The sequence below is a fragment of the Centroberyx gerrardi genome, chromosome 21, assembly GCF_048128805.1.
Source record: "Centroberyx gerrardi isolate f3 chromosome 21, fCenGer3.hap1.cur.20231027, whole genome shotgun sequence".
In the NCBI taxonomy this organism is placed as follows: domain Eukaryota; kingdom Metazoa; phylum Chordata; class Actinopteri; order Beryciformes; family Berycidae; genus Centroberyx; species Centroberyx gerrardi.
This window is the reverse complement of record NC_136017.1, coordinates 10,586,882-10,612,943: the sequence shown is the minus strand read 5'-3', so window position 1 is coordinate 10,612,943 and position 26,062 is coordinate 10,586,882. Positions and strand designations below refer to the sequence as shown.

Genomic DNA, 26,062 nt, shown 5'->3' with positions numbered 1-26,062 from the left:
GATAGATCAGACTATGCCACTTGTCGAGGAGTGTCTAACATGTAATTTAAGCACAAGGAGAGAGCGGATCCTGCGTAAGAAAGCACAGCCACTTCCCTGCAATGTCACAGACGATTACTTCATCGGATTTGAAATAACTTTTGCTAAAGACCTGGTTTTCACATGTGTATTTATTCATTTTTTTGTACAATATTTCAGTAAGTGTGATGATTTTGCACATATACAGTATCAGTTTAGAGCAGATTTATTAAAAATGTTTAACATCACTTGACCTTGTAATGTACAATACTTATGGATTTACAGTCAGTACAGCTACATAATGACATACCAGTCGCTCAACAATGGAAGTAATTTAAAATTTTTCCCATATCATGGTGTCAAATACCCTCATCATAGCACCAACTTTAGTAACAAGAGCATGTCTTACCCAGTAGAGGGCAGTATGCAACTCTGTGTGTGTGTGTGTGTGTGTGCATGCCGTCTGTCCATCAATATTGTGTAATGTAGCTTGGACAAATAGATGAACTTTATACAGTTTCATGAGTTATGGTAAAAAAAAAAAAGGATGAAACAACGTAAACACAAAACATCACATTTTCATTCATAAAATCTAAAAAATAAAAAAACACATTCAAATGCACAAAACTATTCCTTGAAGTTACAGAGCATCAGTCATTTTGATAAAAAATAAAATAAAATAAGGAAAAATATATTTTATTGATATAAGTGACAGCTTTGATGAGAGGCTTCATTTTTGCGATGAGTTACCGGCTCTCATGATTATATTTAAGGACTTAAACAGGTAAAAAACACCAATGTCATTATTTCCCAGTAAAAAAAAAACATAGCCTACAGTGGAGTGAGAGTAGAAAATAGTAGAAAAGAATGGGTACAGTGTGTTTTTTTGTGGCACATTGATTGACTGATTGATACCATTCATGATGCTGACACAGACGAGGCACCGGAGGTTTTACTGATCACGATGTTGAGCAGATAGTCAACTTTCTCACAACCCTTCGCAGCACTCACACACTTATATGCAAAGCAAAAAAAAAAAAACGGTTCGACACAGATCATCGTGTCCCACCGCTTTTGAAAAACCCCAGGGAGCTGGAAACAGGCTGTACAAGTGCTCATCTGTATTCCTGAGTAGGAGTGATGGCATATCTTCTGCGTTAGATGCTGCTCTACTTTATATTGCGTCAAAATAAGACACACACCGGAAGTATCTATCTACCAAAGCCAGACTCTCTGTCGCTGCAGTTAGAATAGGATAATTTATAAGTACAATAAGTGCTACAGGAGGGGACGGTTTGGTGCTGTGTGTGCGTTGTAGAGTCGTGGTACCAAGACAGGAACTGGAATGCAATGGTTTCTGACAGTGTACATGTATACGCCTGAGAATTATGCAAAAGAATTTTACATAACCCTATGAAAGATTGCCAGTATTAGCTGCCCCCTCCTTGAAATGAGATCTACAGCAGATGTATGGCAGATGCCTTCGCTCAGCCTCCTATAAAAAAGGAAAAACATATGACAATGTCAATACTCTCGAACATTCGGAACCAATAAAACTATTATGGCCTCTCTTCGGCTGAGGATATTGCAAAAAATCAAAGCAAATAATAGCTTTGCTGGATGATGGGCTATGTGTGATAGACATAAGTGACATTAATATGGCAGGAATGATGTTTTTTATGAGAGTGTACCGGTGGATCTGGCTAGCACACACGTCCTCTTGCACTCTTCTTCCGTGTCAAAGCGGTTGTTGTTGCCGTTGCAGCCTCCGTACCAGAACTGGGCGCAGGCATTGGCCTGCTTGTCATAGTACCAGCGGATGTTATAGTCCCGACACGTTCCCTGGTCCAGGACCAAGGCACAGCGGGGGTCCAAGGGTACAAACTCTGGAGGAGGAGAGAGAGAAAGACATCATATGAGGGGGAAAATAAGGCTACAGCAGATCCAAGAGATCCAACCACACGTCCTCCTTCAAGAACCTGTCCACCCAACTACACCTCCTCCTCTAAGAACCTGTCCATCCAACCACACCTCCTCCTCCTTTTGTAGTGCAGTATAACAGAACCTGTCCTCCTCCAGGGCGCCATCTGCTTCTTCCCCATGCTCTCAGTCACAAGCAGGAGCAGATTCACTAAAATCATCCAAGCAGCATCAAAAATAATTGGCCTCCCCGCTCCTCACCTACATGACCTCATTATTAAAGCCGTCAGTCACAAAGCGCCCATCATAGTCGGATCATCGGCTCCATCCCCGCTTCACTCTCCGCCCCTCTGGTCGCAAGACGCAGGCCCCCAGCTTTTATAGGAAGGCCAGGTTCAAGAAAAGCTTTGTTCCCTCTGGCGTACGCACTCTCAACAAACTGGACAGGAACTTGATGCCATGTTGGGCATCGTTGTCCCATGTGGTCAAATCTGCCCCTCCATCAAACGTGATGGACTATATATCAGCTGATATCTCTGACACCACTGGTCTGATTTTGAAAAACTTGGAGAGACGATGCATTTTGGCACCGTGTTGTGGTGTATGCAAATTACTCTGACTGGCCTAATGAGGGCACTATAATTAAAGATTAAAAATTTTAACTCAAACGTGATATGTCAGACACCATTGGTCTGATTTTGATCAAACTTTCATTTGATTTGACTTTGATTTAAAACTCTACACCGTAAGTCTGACTGACACAAAAATCCAGTAAATCGTGGTGCTATAATTCTTTTATTCCTAAAACTTTTAACTCAAATGTATTATCTCAGACACAACTGGTCTGATTTTGACAAAACTTGGAGGGATGAAGCATTTGGGCATGTGCTGGCATTTAAAAAAACTGATTGATATAGTATGAGTATGAGTATGCTATGAGTAAAGGTCAGAATTTCAAACTTTGAAAGGCCATAACTGCTACACCAGCGGTCCAATTTTGATGAAACTTGGAGGGATGATGCGTCTTGTCTCTGATTGGCCCGAGGGGGGCCTGCATCATTCGTGGGGGCGACATGTTTCATTTGTTGATCTTCATCTTCTGTTGATACTGTTCCTCTGTAATTACTGTCAAACTGTTTGTTGTGGATCGCTGTTCTGTTTTGTAACTGTGTTGTGCTGCATGCACTGGCTGTGACAAAGAATTTCCTCTTGAGGTCAATAAAGTAGTAATTACCTAACTCATATACTGTACAGATACAAGAATAGACAAGAATAAACTAGACCAGAATAGAATAGAATAGAATAGAATAGAATAGACATTCTCTACCTTTGGGAAGAGCTGGTCTTGGTGCAGGCACATGCTGTACAGATGTACTTGAGGATGATGTAGTTATATTTGTAGAAGATGATGAAGATGAAGATGAGGAAGAGCCTCCTGTGTTGGAGGATGAAGAGCTTTCCCTGGCAGGTTGGACGGGTCTGATTGATGAGGTGTTACGGTTAAAGGTGTCCCCACGTTCGCTTCCCCAGTTTGACGTCTCGACGTGCACGTTCTGCCCTCCTCCTCCCTGGTGGTGACCCTAGGACAGAAAAACAGCAAACAATAAGATTTTATAATTAATTTAGTTAATTAATAACTAATTAACTACTTGTACCTTTGCACTCTTGTGTTTAGAACTATTGTGGTCATACACAAAGTGATAATCATTACTTTTGGTTATTATTTAAGTGTATATGAGTGTCTCTGAGGTTATTTAATTTCTTTTAGCTATTTTATCATTATTTTATTTGAAGTTATGTAATATTATGCCATGGTATAAGAATATATAACAATTTATGCCACACATCACCTTCTTGTCTTTTATATGTCATATTATAGTACTATAAGGGCAGTACTATATATTTGAAAATGTATTACATTTTTTCCTGACAGGAAGATGATCCTATGTAATTAAAGCAACAATGTTCAGGCAATGCCTTGAGCACCATTGCCCATTAGAGTTGCCCAAGATTTTGCCCGGCCAATCACTGCCTTAAGAAGTGTTATAAAGCACGTTCCATACATGTCCTGCGCTGGATCCTTTGCTGCTGTGGTGGGTGCCTTCCCCTCTGCCGCCCTGACTGTGAGTGCCGGTGCCGGTCTGACGGCCGTTCTGTATCTCCTGCTCGCTGGTGGGCCGGTACCCGTAGCCACCGACCGCATAGTTCCCATTGATGACATTCCTGTTGCCGTTGTTGCCATAGCCGTTGTTGCCGTAGCCGTTGTAGCCGTTGGTGACTCGGTTGTATATCAGGGCTCCGTTCTCGTCCTCGCAGAACTGGCTGACCAGCTTGGATTCAAGAGCTGAGACAGGGAGGCACAGAGAGGGGAAACTCAGAGCCACAGTATAGACTGGAGAGAGATTGGTCATTACTTTAAAGGAATTTATATCAGCTGACAAAAGGCACTAAGGAAAAGAGGAAGTACAGTGATTTTTAGCCTCTGTGAGATGAAACATCAGACATTAGGTCTACATTTCCAAGATGCAAGTTTGGTGTTCAGGTGGTTTCCCACAACAACCAATATGGAACCAGTAATATTCACTAGCAGAAGAATTTGAAGCAGATGTAGTGAAGGCGAACTGAAACAGTGTGTATTGCAACACAACAGAAGAACCGGTGATCCTGAAGACATAAAGCTGGCCCGTCGCTCTCACCTGGCAGGGTGTTGAAGTCATCAATGAGGAACATGTGCTCGCTATCTGGGTCAGAGGCGATCAGATTCAGCTCTCTCAGGAACTCGGCCTGCGTCGGGTCTGACGTATTCACGATCCCCAGAGCGAACATCTCAATGTTGGCCGCGTGCGCTTCCCGCACCGCAATGTCCAGCTTCACCGGCTCCCGCTTGTCCGTCTGCCCGTCCGTGATCACGATGGCCACCTTGCTGACTCCTATGCGGGAGCTGTAGAAAGCCTCCTGGGTGGCTTTGCGGATGGCCGTCCCGGTGTAGGTGCCCTCTCCCATGTAGGGGATGTTCCTGATGGCCTGCTTGACGTCCTGCTTGGTCATGTAGCGGGCCAGGTTGAACTCCAGCTTCACCTCCAGGCTGTACAGCACCAGGCCAATTCTGGTGGCGTTGCGGCCCACCGTGACCCGGTCCACCAGCGCCATGACAAAGTCCTTGATGATCTCAAAGTTCTCCGGGCCCACGCTCTCCGAGCTGTCGATGACAAACACCAGCTCCATGGGCCGCTCCTTACATTTGATACCGCATCCTGGGAAAAAAGATCACATCAATATGTGAGATCATGCCTGGTTCGCTCTGTGGAATCTGTTCTAATGCCTTACAGATAACATGAGGATATGAGACAGTGGCTCACATTCAGAAACTTGACTAAAGCTTCTCTTATAACATTTGTAAGGTTAAATGAATACTGAAACAAACTGAATATTACAAGTTGTTTTACCACAAATCTCCTTGATCATTCGAATGATGTCCTCCCTCTGAAATGAATACACAAATTCACACAGTATGAGCACAAACAGAAGATCAAGTGCTGTAACTGAGGTGAGAGTGAATATTAAAGTGGGAGGACTTACAGTAAGGCCAGCTTCACCTTTGACCCCAGGTCGGCCCTAAGATGAGAAAACCAAAAGAAAGTGGCTGTTAATCAGTTTGTATACTGAGACTTATAATAGAGAGCAATATAGCAAGATAGTTCGTACTGAATGTTCATATTGCTATTTAAAAGGTGATATTGAATGAGTCAAGGGATGAATGAGGTGTGAAGTCACAGGCACAATGAACTACATTACACATCAGCAGGGTTCCTGCAAATTTTTGCTAATTACATTTCATGTGTCCATGACTATTTCATCACACATTTCCCTGACAAGTATTTGCCAGCGTCTATGCTCAAATGATACATTTTGTTGTTGAGTGGTTGATTTAAATGTCCTATGCCTTTTATTTTTGACAGCTACAAATATGATGCTGGAATCAGGAAAGGTGTTTTTCAGGTCAGTATTCCTTCAAAGCGACGTAGCTCTACCAGCAGCGAAGACTGACGTTAGAGAATGATTATGAGTCAGTTTCTATTTGATTTCTGAATCTTTTTTTGCTTATGGATCGTTTTCCATGACATTTATAGACCTGGAAACATGAAGGTAGGAACCTTATAGGCTTCCGCACAGCAGTATATAATTCATGGACTTCTAAAAAGCATCATTAGCATGACTCACAGCTTGCCCATGGACTCCTGGGTCACCCAGATCTCCTTTGATTCCCTTCAGCCCCCTCTCCCCCGCCGAGCCACGGTCACCCTGTCACACACAGCAAGGCAAAAGGTCAGTGATAACAACATAACATAGCCTAATACAGGCATACACACACACACACACACACACACACACACAAGCCCACAGACAACATGGTGACTCACTTTAGCCCCAGGGAAGCCATCTCCAGGTGGCCCCCTTGGCCCTGTCACGCCCTGGGACCCCTGCTCACCCTGAATCAAACACACAATACAGGTGGTGAGAAAGGTAGACGGGTGCACATTCTGTTACCCGACTGCAATCCATGTTCATATAAATGCATGTAGAGAAACAGATAGCATGCTCTATATCCCTAAACACACACTCCTCAACAGTCTTTCCCTTTACAAGTTCAGGAAGAGGACAACAAATCAAACCTACCTTTGGCCCCTGAATGCCTTGTCCTGGAGGCCCTGTCGGCCCTGGTGGGCCAGGTCGTCCAGTGTTACCCTGCAGTGCAGAGGATAAAGGAAGCATCGCCTTAGCACGGACCTTATTTCAGCAACAGCCTTTTTAAACCTACATAACACTTGGGTTGGGAAACACTACCTGGCAGAGCAAGTAGCCTACAGACAGCTATGTCCTACTGCTGTGTACCAATGCACATACAATCGTCAGGAATCGGACAAACATTTAATTCCACATTTTCCCTACTGAAAAATGTATTAGAAACAAATGGATGTCAAGAATCAAGGGATACAGGTTGACACCAAGTTTGGTTGGAATGAAAACCTGCAGACTCTTGGCCCTCCATGGCACATGATTGCTTATCCCAGTTTCAAGGTAATTCATTTGGCCCACTACAGCTTGCTACTGGAATCTAGCCTAGATAGCTCAATTACTAGCTAGTAAGCTAGCTACATTCCCTGCTAAATTCAAGCAGTTGTAGTAGTAGGCTAGGCCTAGTTACTCCTGAGATTGCTAGCTAATTTAACTGTTAGGTCTATCTGAAGTGTTGAAGTAACACTAGTTTTGTATGCCAGTCTTCCAGATAGTTTGCCACCCTGAGTGTGGCGTAATTCAAAATGGCCGCTGGGTCAAAGTGACCAAAATCTAATAGAAGAGCATGTTATAGTGCCACAAAGCCAGAGCAGCCATATATCATAATCTATAATTTATCTACTCCATCTAACATGGAAAGCATAATAAATGGAAAATGATTGTGATATATGAAACTGAAACGAACTATGAAATATGATTTGTTTTCTATCTTGAGACTTTTGTCTTGGAAATACAATTTTTGAGTTTAGGATTATTCCTATTTTTGAGTCATGAATCTCTGGCAACACCATTTTCTCAAAATAGATCAGGGCTGGAGTAATAACCATCCAAAATGTGACCTGCTTTCTCAGTTTTACCATTTGACTGTTTTAGTGGAGTCCTTAAATAAATCACGCCCAGTGATGCGTGAAGCCCTCGGACCTGGAGCAACACTGGTCAGAAGCCTGCAGGGAGTCTGGATGTGATGTCTGAGGACATCTGGGCTAGGTGTTGCGGTGGTTAGGCCTGTTGGGCCAGCGCTTCTCATTAGACACATATGTCTGTGGAGATTCACACACTGCGCTGATGTGTCAAAGCGCTGTAGGGAAAATCATGATAAATGCCCTGTACAGATGAAATGCATGTAACTAGCAGCCTTTGAATACAAGGCCCCTGTGGTGGGCATGTTCACACACACAAGATGAAGCACTACTTTTTAATCTGAGACTGTCTGTCAAGAGCTGAGATGTAATTCTTCTGAGGATATGACTCAATCACAACCATCTGCTTGTATGTCAAATAAAATTACAGAAGGCTCTCCGCATAACTAAACAAATTACAGTGTTGTCCTTGACTAGTGGTTGCAGAAACAGAGCGCAAAAATCAAATCTTTCATAAGTTTGAACAGTGGGAACGTAATCTAAAATGTGAAAGTTATGAAGTACCAGCGGTCCTTGGAGGCCTTCGCCTGGAGGTCCTGGTAAACCCGGTAACCCACGGAAACCAATATCCCCCTGGAAAGATGGAAACAAACTGAAGATGTATGTATGCATTCACATAGCACATAGCAATTGATCAAACAATGAGCTTTAGCACTGAGTCTTAAAATCATTTGTGTCCTTCAGCAAATGAACAAATCTGCCAAGGAAGTGAGATAATTTCACTTGTCTCCAATGCAGATCCATTTATCTCAACAATATAGTGAAATAAGGCAGATCACTACACCAGTGTCAAGATAATGTTACGTGATTCAAGAAAATTCTTCGAAACAAGTTGGTTTGAATTGGAAACAAGTTAAATTATCTCACCCCAAAGGCAGTTTTTTTTCACTTATTTTAAGAAAAAATATGATTTTAAGACTCAATATAAGACTAAATGACTTGTTAAGATGGATATTTTTGCAGTGTGAACTTAAGATAAGAATGAGTGCACATACACATGCACACACACACACACACACACACACACACACACACAGGTGTACACAGGCACACACAGGCACACACATCACTTTCTCTTTTTCTCATTTGCTGCCAACATGGCCTTACTTCACACACATTATTCTTGGTCTGACAGAACCAAGGTCTCACCTTTGGTCCTGGGATGCCGACTCCTTCCGGGCCGGGTTCTCCTGGAAGCCCAGGCAGACCAGGAGGGCCCTAAACACCACAGGACATGAAGGTGTAGCGGTTAAATCCCTGCTTCTGGAACCACATGTGCCCCTCCTGCCATAAATTCAAATCCTTTCCTACTGTGTCTCCCTCTCAGGCCTCCTAAGGTCTCAGTGAAATAAAACATACTCGGAGTATGGAGTGCGCTGCTCACTGTCTTTTAAGAAAAATAAAGGCGAACTACTGTAACTTTTGGTGATAGATGTAAAACTGATGGATAGATGGATGGAATTGATGGATAGAACAGGGAAGACAAAAGGCAGATGGACGGATGACTAGATGTGCGGCAGTGTGTAGATGGATGGGGCGAATGTGCAGATTTATGGGCGGACAGATGGGCTTATCGGCGTCGAAATCGGTTCCTCACCGTGGGGCCGGGATATCCGTCTCCTTTGGGACCAAATGGACCTGCAGGGCCCGAATCCCCGCGGTCGCCCTACAAAGCACACAGATACATATAAGCCAATAACTCATTCATACAAAGAATACAAAGTGATTTACAGGAAGGTTTTCAAAAGAAGGAAAAGCGGAATGTAAGTGGACGCATGTGCTTTCAACTCACTCCCTGGGCACTGTGCCATACATGCAAACAGGGGAATGTCAAACCTACAAGACATGCTATAGAATTTCATTAGGTGAGATTTTGCTGCAGATTGCAGGCTACAAAGTTTTTCCCTTTTTTATTGTCTCTGTTCTTGTTGGATGCCATTCCAACGCCAATATCACCCCAAAAGCAATGCACAAAACGAGATTACATTTTTTACTCTCAATAGACAATGATGTTGATCCAATCTTTTGAAAATAGGTCCCTAAAATGACAGGGTTCTGCCTGCACATGGGCCACTAGATAGCCTATGATGCGTTCAGTTGATAAATGATTTCCCAAACAGGCAGAGAGTCAGATGTTATGCTATGCTTGCATCGGTTAAGTGAAAATCTGACTTCAAATGTGTGTTGTGACTAATGCTACGGACAGGCTTCCCAGACATGGATGAAGCTTAGTCAAAAGTAATGCATTTTGTTATTGAGAAAGGTTTATAGTGAATATTACCTTTGGACCAGGCAGTCCGTAGCCGGTCTCCCCAACCGGACCGGAAGGACCAGGTGGGCCAAGATCACCCTAGGACACATACATGATTTTAGGTATTTTTAATGCTGCTACTACCAAATTTCAAATGTTCCTAATGATAGTGACATTACCATCGCTGTAAAACAAGTGCAAATTGCTGCCAGTGGGGTGACATAATTCCACTTGTTTCCAATGCAGTTTCAATTGTTTCAGGAATGTTCTAGAAACAAGTGTCAGTATCTTGAAACGATTAGGCAGATGACTCTGCTAGTATCAAGAAAAACACTTGATGTGAGAAAACTCTTGGAACAAGTTCAACTGCATTGGAAACAACTGAAAACATCTCACCCCCATTGGCAGATTTTTTCACTTGTTTTAAGAAAAATAAGATTTTACGACTCAAAACTTGATTAAATGACCTGTTAAAATGGATGTTTTTACACTGTAGGTATATAACAGCGTTATACAGTTTTACAGTGTTGAGTTTTACAGAAGTGAGAGCAGGTACCTTGGGTCCGATGATGCCACGGCCCGGCAGACCAGGTAAACCCAGTCGGCCCGGTGTCCCTGGTTCTCCCTGATTTAAGTCAAAGCAAAATCAATAACTCATTCATTGCATTCATTGCATATTCAGGCATTCATTGTATTTCAGCAGGGCCATGGACTCAAAGTCAAAGAGTTATTTCCAGTAAAACAGAGCTCTGCTGACAGGCATAGTGTCCCAATGCCAAAAAGTGTTGGATTAATTCATGCCTAACGACGATTTAAAAGCTCCTCACCTTCGCTCCTGAGGGTCCAGCGATGCCAGGCGGACCAGCCAAGCCTCTTATTCCCCTTTGGCCTTGGTCGCCCTTACAAGCCACACAGGGAATGCTATTACTAAACTGATGACTGTGACTGAACTTATAATGATGCAGCAATTATGGAAGGCCCAGTGGCTGATATGCAAAATGGGAAACCAGGGAATATAAAACAAATTAGCTGAGGTCAGAACTCAAGTAGGGGAATCGTTTTACCTTCTCACCCTGGGTGCCAATTCCAGCAGCACCCTCTGCCCCCCTCAGACCTACGGCGCCTGGCTCACCCTGTGGACACACACACACACACACACACACACACACACACACACACAATGAATGACAGAATTCCTCTTGAAGATATTTAGGGGTGTGAGACTGAGATAAATAGCCGTGCATGGATGGGTGATAAGTCAATCTACCTTCTGCCCAGGGGCTCCGTCCTCTCCTGGCAGACCTGGCAACCCAGCCAATCCCGACGATCCTGGCTCACCCTGGGGACAGAAGAATGGTTCTGTGTCAGAGTATGGATAGAGAACTTTCAGCACAGTAAAAGTGTGGATGATATGGTTTTCACTGGAGGGATTTGACCCACTTTAGCTCCAGGTTCGCCGGCCCCTCTCTCTCCTGTGGCGCCAACCTCTCCTGGCAACCCTTGGTCTCCCTGCGTGAGACGACATGACAACATGAACTTGGCATCATCTTCAAACTAAATGACATTGTGAGCATGTACATACGAACCTTGGGCCCAAGTAAGCCCTCTCCTGGGGAGCCTCTGCTCCCTGGTGGCCCCCGAGGCCCTTCCATACCCTGGAATGATAAACGGATACAGAAATAATAAGAGATCCATTCTTGAGTGTTTTCAGTTTGTCACAAAATACTTGGTTATTAAAAGGCAATAGTAATTCCAAATTGTATGGCTAAGAAAGAATGGCATGCCATGTACATCTGAGAAATAAAACCTAATATGCAAAGCAGTCATTGTTTTGGCAGTGTAAGGAATAGTGGGAAGTGTTTTGTTAATGATGCACTTGCCTTTTCGCCCTGTATTCCCACCCCAGAGAGGCCAAGAGGCCCTGGGAGGCCTGGAGGGCCAAAGTCCCCCTACAGATAAAAATAAGAATACAAGCTGATAATGATATAGCATGTAAATGTTACAGTACATCACACTCAAATAACAAGTAGCACATTTCATGATTTATCACATGTGGAAAGCACCCAACAGCAAATTAGTCTTTGCAATGCTCCTATGCATTTCCTGTTTGTGCATTGCATTGCATGAGTACATTCATGTAGTAAAATCTTTCTTTACGTATGTCCCTCAGTGACTTTTGCTTATTTGACATACTGTCTGTCTTTTCATCTGTCACATGCAACACTAACATCATCAACTTTATTGCGTTAACACACAAACACCGCGGGCAAGATGCAATTGCAACACTCCTCCAGAATAGCGAGCTTCACTGCTGACTGATTTGTCATTATCACGCGAAAACATCGCAATTATCTCTGCGATGAATTTCACCACGAGGCTGCAGTAAAAGTGCCAGGAAGATCCATGCCAAGAACCCCTCTATAAAATGCAAATCTCATCTCTGCTGAGACTACTGATTAGCTTTAAGTTTTAAAAGACACACTAACTCTTCATTTGGGATTACTTCATTCATTCCTAAACGCTAACGTCACCCATTCCTGTGACATCATGCGAATGACAGTCGTTGTTGTTTTTGAAGACTAATTATGTAACTTGAAAATGCCTTTAACTCAAGTCCAAGTTGCACAGTATTTGTCTCCTTGTCATCTTGCTGTCAGTGTTCGTGATCCAAAACATGATCGAAAAGATTGGCAAACAAACTCAAAGGTAAAAAAAGAACACCAATGATTGTTTGCTCTCTCACTTTTTGTCTTTTGATGATAGTGAGGATGGAGAGTAGCCAACCAGTGCAGAGTTGTGTTCATTTTGCTGACTTTCCCACAGTCCTCAACCCAAACCCTGAAGTCTCGATCCCCCTAAGTCTGATTCATCACCTCTGTGCAGGGAGGCCTCCTATATAACACCTCGCTGAAAGCCGTCACCAGTGGCTCTGCCCACTCTTTGCCCTTCTTCACAATAGGAGTCTGGGTTCATCTGCATGCTTGTGTGAAGGCCTTTCAGCCAGTCGTCTTATTTACAGCCTCTGTGTACTGTACCTTGTCCCCTTTGATTCCGGCGCCTTGCTGTCCTCTGGGCCCCCGCGGCCCCTCCAAGCCTCGCTCCCCCTGTGAAGACAGACAGAGAAGTTAGTGCATTTTGCCTCTTGACACATCAGTTAAAGGGGACTGCCACCCTTTTTAAGAATTCACATGTTGTTATTTATGTGCTCCAGGACAGTTCAGTCAATGTTTGTGAACTTGCACCACTTTATCCTAAAGCTAGAAAGCAGACAGAAAATCCTTGAATTGGTGATTGATGACTGGGCTTTAAAATCAGGGGCTGCTCCATTGACAATGAATGGGTCACTGACCTAATTTTGTGGATGGACCATAAGATGTTAAATTGAGTTGTAACACCAAAATGAGGTCCATATTCTAGCATTGGAAACAGGTATGAACCAGAATTTACTCTTAATCTTATGGGTCAACAAGTCACTGCCCCATTCACTGTCTATGGAGCAGTGCCAGATTTGACATCCCAGTGACATCACAAATTCAAGGGTCAGTTCTCTAGTTTCTAGCCTTAGTAAAGAGTGGTGCAAGTATTGACTGAACTGTCCTGGGGCACAGGAGGAACATGTGTGAATTCTTAAAATCGGATTGTATTCCCCTTTAACAAATACATGAAAACACTGATGGTGCAAGACCAGAGGTGCCCACATGCGGGACACCGATACGCTATCTCGGTTTCTTTCATAAACACTGCTAATGGTGATGACACATTCATGGAAAATCATGAGATACCAGCAATCCACACACTACCGACTTCGACAGAATAGACGGACCACCAAGCAGCCACATGGCAGATGGATCCAAACTGTGGGCTTCCTGATTGAGGCTTGGGTAGACGTTCCCAAACATTCCGCTTTAATTTCTGTTTACGTCGATGTCTACATGCCAGGCTGGGGTTAGAGTTGACGAAGGACAGCTCTGTTTACAGAGACAGTAACCGCTGATAGACAACAGGAAGAATGTAAAACAAAATGCGATGCTCGCCTCGAGGTTTTGATATATCTCAGACTAGCATGTTGCATCAGGACCCGAGAGAGGGGGGGGCGGGGGGGTGAGGGGGGGTTTCTGAGCAAGACCAAAGGGTCGATATGAGTCTGACAGATGCTGAGATGCTGGGAGACATGCTTAGTGTCACTCTCAGTCAGTTTCACCAGGGTGGGTTTGGCGCCAAGTGTGAGCAAATCAGCACTGTTAGACACAGAACCCACAGAAACCAGCAGAAAGCTTCTCAAAGTCATTGTAAAGTTATTAAGAGTTCAAATTTGACTTGAAGTATTAAAAACACACAAAAAGGAGAAGAGAATAAACAGTGAGGGATTAGACCAGTAATCCAAGTTGACACTAAGTACACTGGGAAGTGTATGCCATAATGTCTTGCTGTATGATTCTGCTGAAAAGCCAAATTTCCCCTGAGAAAAATCCCCTGTGTCTCCTGTATTCCAGAGGCCATCCAAGGACAGTGGAAGCAGACACAGATGTACATTGATTAGCACAGCGATGCCGTACTCGCATACCAGCATTATAAAGTAGATTCATTGTCATAACACCATGATCTGCCATTTTGGCACACAAGCCAAGGTACTAATGATGTGGAAAAGGATGATATTGTGGCTGAGCTCTTGTGAATCTGGAGCTTGTCGGGACTTGTCATGTGAAGAACGCCGCTCGGAACGAGGCCGCCATCTGCGAGCCCGCGGTCAATCTCCTGCTGAGGAAAAAACGAGCACCCTCGAGGCCAATCTCGAACGGTCGGAGATACACCTCCTCCCCCTGCTCAGGGGTGGAAACTAGCTGTCACCCTTTCCAAGGAACGGCATCAAATGATAAATGGGATGAATATCCGGGGAAGTGGAAAAATGAAGAATTTCAGGTGAATTACAGTTATCGGGGCCCCTCTGTTGCTGTTGCAACACAGCCAAAAATGATTACATTTATTACTTAAACGCATTCCACAAACTTAACTTCATTTAACTGGCCTTATCTAGATTTATCAGAACAATGAAAGGGCTGATTTCCACCTGCATTGGAAAGCCAGTGCTCCCATGTTACACAGCAAAATTTCCAGCATTAATGAGTGTTGATTTTTCAGTGACAATTACTCAGAGTTGACAAGTGTTGATTGGAGAGTCGTTTTCCCACTCATAGAGCTGATATGGCTCTGGGGCGGCTGTTCAAAAATATCTGAAAGTGATAAATTAACTCTGATGGATGTGGCTGTTCAAAACTATTAAAAGTTTAAAATTAACTCTGATGGATGTGGACTCATATAAACTCTGGCAGTGTTGATTTTTACGGTCTCTGAGTTAAATTAACACTGACGATTTATGTACATGAGGACACCTACTGTGTGTGAAATCCCCGCATTACATTGTCCACAAATGCAATGTTTTGTATGTTGTCACACTTCTTTCAAGTCACCGCAAAAAAATAAATAAATCAAGGAGGGGAAGAAAAGCAAAATACTGTATCGTCCATGTTTAGCAGTATGTTAAGGGGATGAGCTGTAGCAGGGAACAAGTCTAGTCTTTGCAAATGGATCCTGTGTGTGTGCACCTGTGTGAGTGTGTATCAGAGAGAGAGAGAGAGAGAGAGAGAGAGAGAGAGAGAGAGAGAGACTATGCATGCCTGCATATATGTATGTGTGTGTGCGTCCAACCTGAGAAGACACAGACGCAGGGATGGACTCATTCTTTCCTTGCCGTCTTTCACTGGCTGACTCACTCTGTCATGTCTCAAGGTGTCCTGGGTATTTGCCTGTATTATCTTAGGCTTTGTCTCTCTACTCTGCACCGGCATGTTCTCCGCCGTCCTCCGCTGGAGACGATCAGCGAGCCAGAGCGCGGGATGAGGTAATGAGAGCCGTCCTGCATTACTGTACAGTACGTGAATTTATGGAACTTCTGCGTTGTGTTATCGTCTCCTCTAACTGTACATGTCGTCAATTTCCTGTCATTACATCCTGGGATCTGGAGGCCAGACGGAGCCTTTTTACGCAGGTCAGTGGGTAGGTAGGCGAATTGGAAATGAATGCATGAAATGGGGTCAAGCGGGTTCAAAGCTTTTAGCTGGAGTGTATGATCTTACCCGGAAAAACTGTGAGCCCTAAGAGCGTGGGACGTAAAATCCGCCACTAACACGAACTCACCTTTGGTCCTGGAAGACCCTCTCCTATGGGTCCTTTCTCCCCTTGGATCCCCTGTGGCCCTTGAGGCCCCTGAGTGAGACAAATAGCTGTTAATGGCGCACCCCTGGAGGAACACAGAAAGTTGTATGCGTAACCTTTCATGTCGCGCTGTTAACGGGGTGTTAACGGAGTGGGCGGAACCCCTCGGTGTGTGTGCTGGCTCGGCTTTCGTACTCACTGGTGGTCCAGCTTCCCCGAGCCCCGGAGCTCCCGGAGGCCCCGCTCGCCCCTGGAAACCGATGTCTCCCTATAGAGAGAGAGAGAGAGAGAGAGAGAGAGAGAGAGGGTGAGACAGCAGCAGCAGCAGGTGGAAAAATTATGTTCTCATGACTTCATTTTCCAAAACAGCGGGGTGGTAGAGTTCACCTTGGGTCCCGGAAGGCCGATCCCTGTTTCCCCTTGGATTCCAGGTGGCCCAGGAAGTCCCCGTTCCCCCTATAAAAGACAGGCAGGGACAGACACGCGTGAATACACACACATACACACACACAGGCAAAAAAAACACACACTTCATTAGTCTGATTCCTGGGTCCAAGGCTCCATTTGGACCTGATCCGACTTCAACAGAGCCATTTATTCTGATGACCAAGACCAGAACTCTCTTTGATTTCCTCTTATCTAGTTCTTCCTACTCCTCTCTCTCTCTCTCTCTCTCTTCACACACACACACACACACACACACTGTGTTTGCGTCTGTTTCTGTTTTTCCTTCCCCTAACGCCTCCACTGTTCAGTTCCTTTCGAGGGGTCCAGGCATGTACTTTGGGGGGGTTCAGGAGAAAATTCCCTCAGCCAAGACTTTATTGGTAAAGAATGCACTTATTCACATAGCAGCCGTAAATCACGGCTGCGGTGTGCAGCAGGAGGACGCTAGGTGCTAAAGAGGGCGTGGACTTGTTCGTGGGTGCATACCGGTACTGTTTTTTTTTTTTCCCTTCGCCTTTTCAGGCAAGTTGGGACAATGTTTAAAGCCAGACATTAGTCTGCCATTCAGTTGATATAGGATGACAGTCAGACAATCGACAAGAACATTCTTCCAAAATAATTAAGGAGGGAACACTTGGTGGGGAGTGTGGGCTCATGGCAGAATTGGCAGCTATAACATGGGGGAACAGACAAATAGGCTGACAAGGTAATAACAGATGATGTCCTTCAGAGGGGTTTCAAATGTGCGAGCGGCGATGGACAATAATTCACAAGTACTATGATTATTCAATGCATACGTGGCCAGATGTATGGTCACCTGATCAGTGTGTCAGGTGTAAGGCTACTTGACATTTGTGAAGTTATTTATGCCCATGATAAATTGATTTAATCTAAATGCATTTCAAATGTCAGCTCCGTGAGTGTAATGTTTGATCGTCTGCGAGAACAGAACGTTTCCCTTCTGGAAAAGATAAAACACTTGGATATGTTATATGTATTGTCCACAGCAACATTTCATTTTTCACCTCTGCCACTCCTCAGGTAACAAGTTTTACCTTTTCTTTGTGTTGATAAATCCATTGACATGGACGCCCTTTGCTACAGCTATGAAAGAGACTTAATTTGAACCAGACCCAGTGCACTGGAAAAAGACTTTATGCATCCACCCAAAAACACAGCATCCCTCAGTTATGCATCTGGTTTTGAGACTGAGGGTCACCTTTGATCAATGCATTTGGACTGGAGAAGGGGAAAGGCCAATGTCTGGCACAGTGAATTCAGTCGCATATAAAGGAGGAACTGGTCAGAGGAGAAAATTGAATTTACTTCTTTCTCAGCTGCCTTTTGTTCTTAAACAGTTGCCAGAGGTCTCAGAGTTTTTAGAACCATGAATGCAATAATTTCAAAAGTATAAAGAGTGAGGAATACTTACTTTTTTACCCATAGGACCTTCAGGTCCAATGTCGCCAAGTGGACCAGGCAAACCCTGAATTGTGAATAAATACAGACGGGTATTACAAAATAGCACAGTAATTTATTGTAGGTTACCAAGGATCAGACAGTCTCTTAACATGACATCTTAGAGAGGTGGATGGCAATGTTTTATTGATGATATGAAATAAAGACAAATGTATTGGTAGAACTCACCTGCACTCCTCGGTTTCCTCTGGTGCCGACTGGACCCTCAGGACCCTGGGAAAGAATAGAGGTTGGTCACCGACGAGGCCTAAAATTCACAGACCGCTCTGTCTGTCAATGGTCATCCATATTGAATACTTTCATTTTACTGTGGTTGTGTTAGCATCAGTAATAGTGTGGAAATAAAAGTACCCACTGGAGTATGAACTCCAGTGGGTGATTACCATAAGGCTAAAATAAAATTTCTATCAGCTTATAAAGACTGGAAACTTCTATTTCACCAATAAAAAGGCAGGTAAACTGAGTTCAGGTGGGATTTCCTCCAGAAAAACCGGAACAATGATAATCTTATTGCAACAGAAAATAAAAACTGAACAAGTTATTAGAACATGAAAGGGCAACGTACTCGGTCTCCCTTAATTCCAGGTGTGCCACATTCCCCTCTCTCTCCCTGTAAAAAACAAAAAAGACAGTAGTTAAGCATTTCGTCTTTACATGATACTTTCAGGGTCCATCTTACTCATCAAATTCCATGATTTTTCCACAACGATTTCATGATATATAGTGAAATTTCCAATACCGATAGGTGTCAATGTCTGTGTTCAAGTGTTACTTTTTGACATTGAATAATGTATTTTAATAATCCCAGGTCTTGTGTTGGCTTGCAACAACTCTGACCTGGGACTTATGCAATCAAGACATTTTGGGTTCTATTCCTTCAAAGGTAACTAGAGATACCTGCAGACAGGCTTGACATTAAAACAGCTGAAAAGAAATGCCATGATATTCCCAAAGCTTTTCTGGATATGCACTGTTTTACTTTATCACGTCTGGAAAACATAATTCTCCAATTTCTCTGCCTTTTCCAGATTTCCCAAGACCATGAGAACCCCGTACTTTGACAAAGCATAGGGAAACACTGATAGGCTTTACAGGCTCCATACAATACCTTCTCTCCTTTGTAGCCCGACTTCCCCTGTGTACAAAACAGAGACTCGGTAAGACAAAAGGAGACAGAGCGCAAACAAAACATTGCCACACAGACCACAGAACAAGGCTTCTCTCTTTTCACATGTGAGCTGGCACCAATTGGGAAAACTTTATGAACTTGGTAACCTCATCTATAACTAAGCATCATTCAACATTAGCTTTTTCACAAGATAGCAGAGGTGTGGACTCGAGTCACATGACTTGGACTCGAGTCAGACTTGAGTCACAATTTGAATTGCTTGAGACTTGACTTGGGTTCTGGTGACTTGGGACATGACTTTGACTTGTACTTTGATGACTTTGGTTTCTGAAGTCTTGACCTTGTGTTTGTGTAAATGACTTAGATTGAAAGTTGTTTTCTGAATTTGTATGGAATGATTGAATTTATTGAAGATGAAACTGATTATAGAAATCAAACTCATGATGCTCTTACCAAGTTTTTATCCTATTAAAACCATATTGCATTTAAAAGTCCTAGATATTTAGTTTTCTTTAAGATATTAAACTGATACTGGACTCTTGATTTGTTCTGACTTGACTTGCTGTTCTACATTTAGACTTGAGACTTGACATTAATGACATGGACTTGACTTGGACTTGACTTGGTAATCTACATTTAGACTTGGGACTTGACTTGAGACTTGTGCCTCAAGACTTGAGACTGACTTGGGACTTGAGCAAAATTGACTTGGTCTCACCTCTACAAGATAGAAATCAATTTGCTCACCTCTGCTCCTTCTCGACCTGGAAGTCCACTAAGCCCGCTCTCACCCTGAGGAAAAGGTGAGTTTATTATGACCAGGATATATACAAGAGTAAAGTACCAAATCAAGCATTGCTGGTGGGTTTGTATAATGCATATCACAGAAAAATAATTGTAAAGATTAAAGGAGCGGGCAGTACCTTGTGTCCTTTCAGACCGGGGCTTCCATCCTCTCCTGGACGACCCTTCTTGCCCTGTAGCCAAGATTTTGGAAGCAACATGTGTGAATTGCATCATGGATAAAGGAAGTTATGTCTGAGTGTGGATGAGTCAGAGGCAGCTTCAAGTTGTGTGTGTGTGTGTGTGTGTGTGTGTGTCGCATGAGTGTTGTGGACTGTGCATGTGCTTCTTCTTTCAAGTATTTCTCTCTTTGTCTATCTCTCTATCTCCCTCTCCCTTTCTATCTCCCTCTCCCTCTCTCTCTGTCTATACATATCTTTGTCAGTGTCCGCCGGCTGTCTGTGATGTGAGAAACAGCTTTTGTTTGGCGCATTAGGTTTATGGGGGTAATTACTCCGTTTCATCCTGTGCAAAATACATCAAAGCAAAACCGCTGTGGCCAATTGTGGCTGATGTTCCTCGTGTAATAAAGGAAGGGTTCACATCGCAACATGGCGCTGGCAGGCGAAGGCTCCGCTGCATGTGACATCGTAGCTAGCACGCTCGTGTCCTCAGACAATCCCGAGTGACTGAATTCTTTCAAGAGACACGATTACACTGATTTCCCATGTAAAATATCTGTTTAGGCCTGTTCACAATAAACTGGGGGAGGAATGTGAGGCATTCTACTCTCACTGCTCCGGGGAAATGCAGCTTCACAAACCGCAGGATTTACTAACCCCCCCCCCTCCCAAAAAAACCCTGCAATTATCTACCCTGTTAGTATCAAGGGCGCCTTTGTCGGTTTGCGCTGTACTCTACAGCGCTTCAAAGGATTTTGGGAGTAATTGTCTGTTAGGGGCATCAGAAGAATACATGTGGCTTTCAAAGAGAGATGCGATCTTATTGAGTGCAGCTGAGCAGGCCTGAAGCTGGGTAGGAGGGATACTTACGGCCGGGCCGCTGGGTCCCCGCTCACCCTTCTCGCACGCACACTTGCTCAGGGCCAGGGAACACTGGAGACACAAGGGAGTAACAGCGGGACTCAGACGTGCCGTTCAGAGACACCTCACGTCAAGAAATGTGTGAAAAAGGCCGCAGAGCCGAGACTTACCCCCTCATCCGCCAGCTCGGTCTGTGGAGCGAGAAACAGAGAAGAAAGTCAAGATTGCTGTCAAATGCTCAAAGAAGTTGCTCAAAACATTGCATGGGGATGATGAAGGTTTTGCAATGTGTGTGTGCTGTTACACTGGAAAAAATCTCCATCTTAACAAGTCATTTAGTCTATTATTGAGTCCTAAAATTGTAATTTTCTTAAAATAAGTGGAAAAAATCTGCCAATGGGGTTAGATCATTTCACTTGTTTCCAATGTAAATCAATTTGTTTCAAGAATGTAGAATCAAGTGTTCAAGATACTGATACTCATTTCTAGAAGAATTCCTGAAACAAGTGAAACTGCATTGGAATCAAGTGGAGTTATCTCACCTCGTTGGCTGAATATGAGACTAAATGACTTGTTAAGATGGATGTTTTTTGCAGTGCAGTCATAGTTTGTGACCATATATGCTCTGTTTTTCACCAGGAGACATCTATTACCTTTCACCTATAGATTCAAAACAGGCTCGGCGAGGTGAATTAAGAGATCCAAATGCAAAATGCTGAGGTCTTCTTTTAACTCTGGGCCCTAATCGCTTCGCAGTTACAGCGAGGGACCCCAAGGGAACTGCAAACACCTGCTATTCAAACACCCATTTAAGCTCTCTCGCTCTTGGCCGGGGCTCCATTTGTCAAATGGCCTTCAACCTCCTCCACCTGATCCTGGAAGTGGGGCTTTGATGGACTCACATCCTCAACTTCCTCTTATAACAGACACTCACATCTTGCCGGAGCCCATTTTTTCACCCCCGCGGATTGCTTTGCACTCGACATGAAAGCCGGCCACATTCTCTATACAAGGGGGAATGGTCGAAATTCCACTGAGATTAAACGCAAACCACATGCATTGGTCAGTGAAATAGCCTCTCTAAGCATTTAGGGTATATTTCCTTTGTGCTGGGGAGGGGAGGGGGGCGCTGTCTGAAGCCACCACAGACAGTCTGTTCATTCTTATTGTAAGGAGTCAAACCCAGAGACGAAGGCATACCAGAGATAAAAGGGAGGCTCTCAGCTGGGAGAGACGTACATGCTTATGACATACAGATGCTGCCTGTACCGGGGCAGCGAGGGATGAAAGTCTCATTGTAGACTGGCTGCTATTGGGCGCTTGCATGCCAGCAGAATGCCGCCTGTCAGGCTAAATGCGACGGGAGTCCGGGTAATCGAGTCAGCGCTTTGGTGTTAGTGTTATATATCTATACAGCAAGTTTTCTTTATCACATTTGGATGTGTACCACCTGTGTCAACAGTGGAGCGGTGTGCAAGGAGCTGGTGGAACGATGTAGCGTGCATGCATGATCTTGCTGGGTTCCTTCTACTGCACCCGATTTTTCCACAGAGAGTTTTAATGTGGAGCAGATGTTATAGTCAACAGATCTAAAAAAGTCTGGTTGTGTCTCAGGATGTTGCTGTGCAACACATGTTCTAATTATCTTAGTGGAAATGCACCAAGGGTGTATGAAAATAACCCCAATCACTCAAGTCCAGATAAACAATTGAAAATAGAGACAAAGTGTTTCACAGAAAGCTCCTAAACAGCACCAGAGGCCCCGGCCAAGGAGGCCAGTCAAAAACTGACATTTGTGGATCTCACAGTGATTTTCATTTTGCAGTTACTGTTTGTGTGGTGACAGCAGAGGCTAGGCCTGTTACTATGGGAGCAGGTAGCAGGTGTACATCAGGGATGCAATAACCCAAGAAATCATAGCAGTGGGAGGTGTCAAAGACAGCACAGAGGAAGTGCTTGTTGGCTTGCACTGAAGTCAAAATCATTAATATTTGATTCATTTGGCTCAAGTCTGTCTGCTTTTTGGCATTTTTAAAGCTTCCATCTGTTATAAGTTATTGGCCTCCGGTAATAAGCAATTGTCAAGCACGCAATTTCAGAAAATGTTACAGGTACATAAGTGCCAAATGGGAACTTTACAACTAGCAGAGAACTTACATGCAAGTCTCAGCAGGAGACGCATGTTGTGTATGCTGAAAAAAGCATACTCATTCTCTTTGATCTCTCTTTAATGAAAATTCATTTCAGGAGCCTACATGTGATTTCCAAGCATTTCAAGAATCCTGCAAGTGGAATTATGATTCTTTTAAATGAGATACAGAAGAAGAGTTCTATCATACCGCCCTCCTGAAAAAAAAACCCTGATTTGTCAAATAAATAGAACTTTCATGAACAGGGAGGAGCCTACTCACATTTGAAATACTACAGTAGACACGTGTCCATTTCAGATGGCATGTGGAGGCCGTTGATCACATAGAACTTGGAAGAACTGGAAAGCTGGCTCTGAACGGACCTTTAGTACTAAGTTCACCATCTACATTTCTGCATGCGTCCAACTTGACACAATTTGAAGTACGTTTATTTTTTACTCACAATCTCTTTGATGACCTTGTCCACGATGCCTCTGTCCTGCAGATTGTGAAGGAAGCGCGAGGCCGGCGCGCTAGCAATTTGCCGCAGCTGGGCTATGTTGGAGGGCTCGTTGGCCTCGGGCGTGATGCCGATGGTGAAGAAACGGACGCCCTGGTTCTTGGCGTCTGCCACAGCCGAAAAGATATCTGGGTTCCTGGGGTGGGATATGCCATCGTAGAGCAGGATGGCCACCTTGATGCTGCTGGGACTCGACTCCTCCAGGTAGATGCGGGTCAGGTTGGTGATGGCGTAGGTGGTGTAGGTGCCGTGACCGATGTAGACGATGGGCGCGATTCGGGCCTTGAAGTCCTCGGCGCCCCTCCACTGTTTGAAGGTCTGCTCGATGATGACATGGCTGCTGTACTGGAGCAGGGCGGCGCGCGAGGTCAGGCTGCGGCCGGTCTGCAGGCGCAGGCCCTGCAGCCGGTCCATCACGTCCGAGGCGAAGCGCTTCTCCTGGGCATGGTTGTCCTTGGCGCTCTCTGAGCTGTCGATCAGAAAGGCTAGCTCCAAACCGCAGTCTTCATCTATGAGCGCTGAAAGAAGGACGAGTTAGATGTTGAAATCAATCTATTAACTATGGTATTAGATATTAAGTAATAACTTTTAAGCGTTATCCCTTACCAAACTAGCATTAACACGGGTCATGGTCAGGTTTGGTGCATGAATCTAAACACTGGAAGCTTTAGCTAGTGCACAAACTGGCTCAGATTACTAGATTCATCATCAGTAACTGCTCAGAGCAAAGAGGAACAAGCAACTGTTTACTATAAGAACTGTATAGCATGACAGCTGGCGTTTTATCATAGACATTAGCTGTTGTTGGGTGGTATGCAAGTAGCTAGGCAGAGATCCAGACTGTGTCAAAGCACCAGACTACAAACACTACAAAAGTTAACGACATGCGGCGTATTTGCCCTCGGCTGTTGCCAGGCTGGGTGTCAAGGCCTTTCCAGAGCAATGATTATCGGTCATTATTTTCATGTCCAGCTAAATATAAAGAGGGTTTTCATGAATCAGGCACTAAACTACTCTGTGGCTTAGATGGACAAAAAAAGACAAACAAACCTGGACGAGTCTGGGAGAAAGTAAAGGTTTATGTTTAAAAATAGGTTAAGGTGATTTATTGATCAACCCGCAGGTAGGGCCTGGACTGATGTCATTTCATGAAGAATGAGCTGAGATAAGTTCATGAATCTGACATCTAATTTTGCACAGGAATAACAGTAACTTAACTCGCTGCACCAACCTTCAGCAGTGGAGGGAGGGCACGGATCTAATATAAGCTGAGGATAAATCACATTAATCTTCACAGAAATATGTCATAGCGAGAATGTGCCTGGGGAAACAGAATTCTCGGCGAATAAAACATTTGGGTAACAGAGCACAAAACGGTCACACAGGAGATGGATGGCTCTGAAAAACCTGGGAGATATGATCAATCTAAGTGGATTACATCCTCCAGCAATGTCCTTGTTGAGTATCACGTTGCATTTTTTTATTTTTTTTACCTGTAGCAGCACCTTTTTTTTTCCAGTGATGAAGACTTTTCCACTGTCTAAATGAAACACGTGCCACAACTTCCACACAACTTTACCTCACCAAAACTTAATGAATATGAACAGATTTAGTCAGAACCGACAAACTGATTCTCTGATGTCCCCATAATGGGAAATGTGAGCAATGTGACACAACATCTCCAAATATCGGTTATAGGGCAGCTACATTAGACTTACCTTTGGCATTTTGGGATATGGTATTTTTTGTATATAGTTTGCTCTTCCTTTTGGTGCTCACCACCTCTTCCTCATAGTCTTCATCATAGTCCTGTGCCCAGAGACCCTGAAGTCCACACAGGAGCAACAACCACGGCAGTGAGGGGGACATCACCGCCACTACTGGCCTGACAGAGAGGAGGAAAAAGAGAGAGCGTCTTAGAGAGGTCATTGCATTTTAATACCTTCACAAACACTCACACATGCTCATATAACAAGCTGTAACAAGCATGCAGGATTGAAACTGAAGCCATCAAACATGCATAACTCACGATGCAGCGCTGCTGACTCAGGTCTCCAACGTGCTCAGCTCTGTGTTGCAGCAAAAAGATTCAGAAAGAACGTGCAGGAGGGAAAAGGTAGAGATTCTGTGTTCAGACTAAGGTATCCACGTCCTGAGCATCAAGTTGTGCGTCCTCCTCCTGCGCCGAGTCTTAGTGTTGAGTCTTGCAGGCCAAGTAGGTACCATTCAGGGACTCCAGCAAGAGCAGCAGCAGCAGCAGCAGCAGCAGTGAGTTGCCAAAGGTTTGGACTGTATTCTGGCTCACATTAGACTCCCTGAGTTAGCTCAAATTCAAGCCATCCTAAGGCACAATAAATGAAAGAAGGACCAGCCCTCTTTCAAACTCACTCACTCCCATTTTAGGGAGGGGGGA

At 44.1% G+C, this 26,062-nt stretch overlaps 1 protein-coding gene across 3 annotated transcripts; it reads right to left on the bottom strand.

The window, feature by feature from the left end:
* Positions 1-475: 475 nt before the first annotated feature.
* On the bottom strand, positions 476-25,940 carry LOC139914664 (uncharacterized). Of its 3 annotated transcripts, none has more exons than XM_071903026.2 (36): positions 25,679-25,940; positions 25,368-25,534; positions 23,593-24,167; positions 21,171-21,191; positions 21,010-21,072; positions 20,098-20,151; positions 19,922-19,966; positions 19,154-19,180; positions 18,611-18,655; positions 18,214-18,258; positions 17,999-18,052; positions 16,507-16,575; positions 16,319-16,387; positions 16,102-16,170; positions 12,942-13,010; positions 11,787-11,855; positions 11,493-11,561; positions 11,347-11,415; positions 11,174-11,245; positions 10,971-11,039; positions 10,734-10,805; positions 10,463-10,531; positions 9,937-10,005; positions 9,253-9,321; positions 8,805-8,873; positions 8,160-8,228; positions 6,616-6,684; positions 6,360-6,428; positions 6,160-6,240; positions 5,518-5,553; positions 5,385-5,421; positions 4,635-5,192; positions 3,993-4,282; positions 3,266-3,506; positions 1,710-1,904; positions 476-1,513 (listed from the first exon to the last, which is right to left on the bottom strand). In XM_071903026.2, the coding sequence occupies exons 2-36, from the start codon at positions 25,516-25,518 to the stop codon at positions 1,506-1,508; spliced, it is 3,705 nt and encodes a 1,234-aa protein (XP_071759127.2). In that variant the 5' UTR covers positions 25,519-25,534; positions 25,679-25,940; the 3' UTR covers positions 476-1,505. The 3 variants fall into 3 exon arrangements, with proteins under 3 accessions (XP_071759127.2, XP_071759126.2, XP_071759128.2); XM_071903025.2 differs by having other exon boundaries at positions 3,266-3,518; positions 4,002-4,282; XM_071903027.2 differs by having other exon boundaries at positions 3,314-3,518; positions 4,002-4,282.
* Positions 25,941-26,062: the final 122 nt, after the last annotated feature.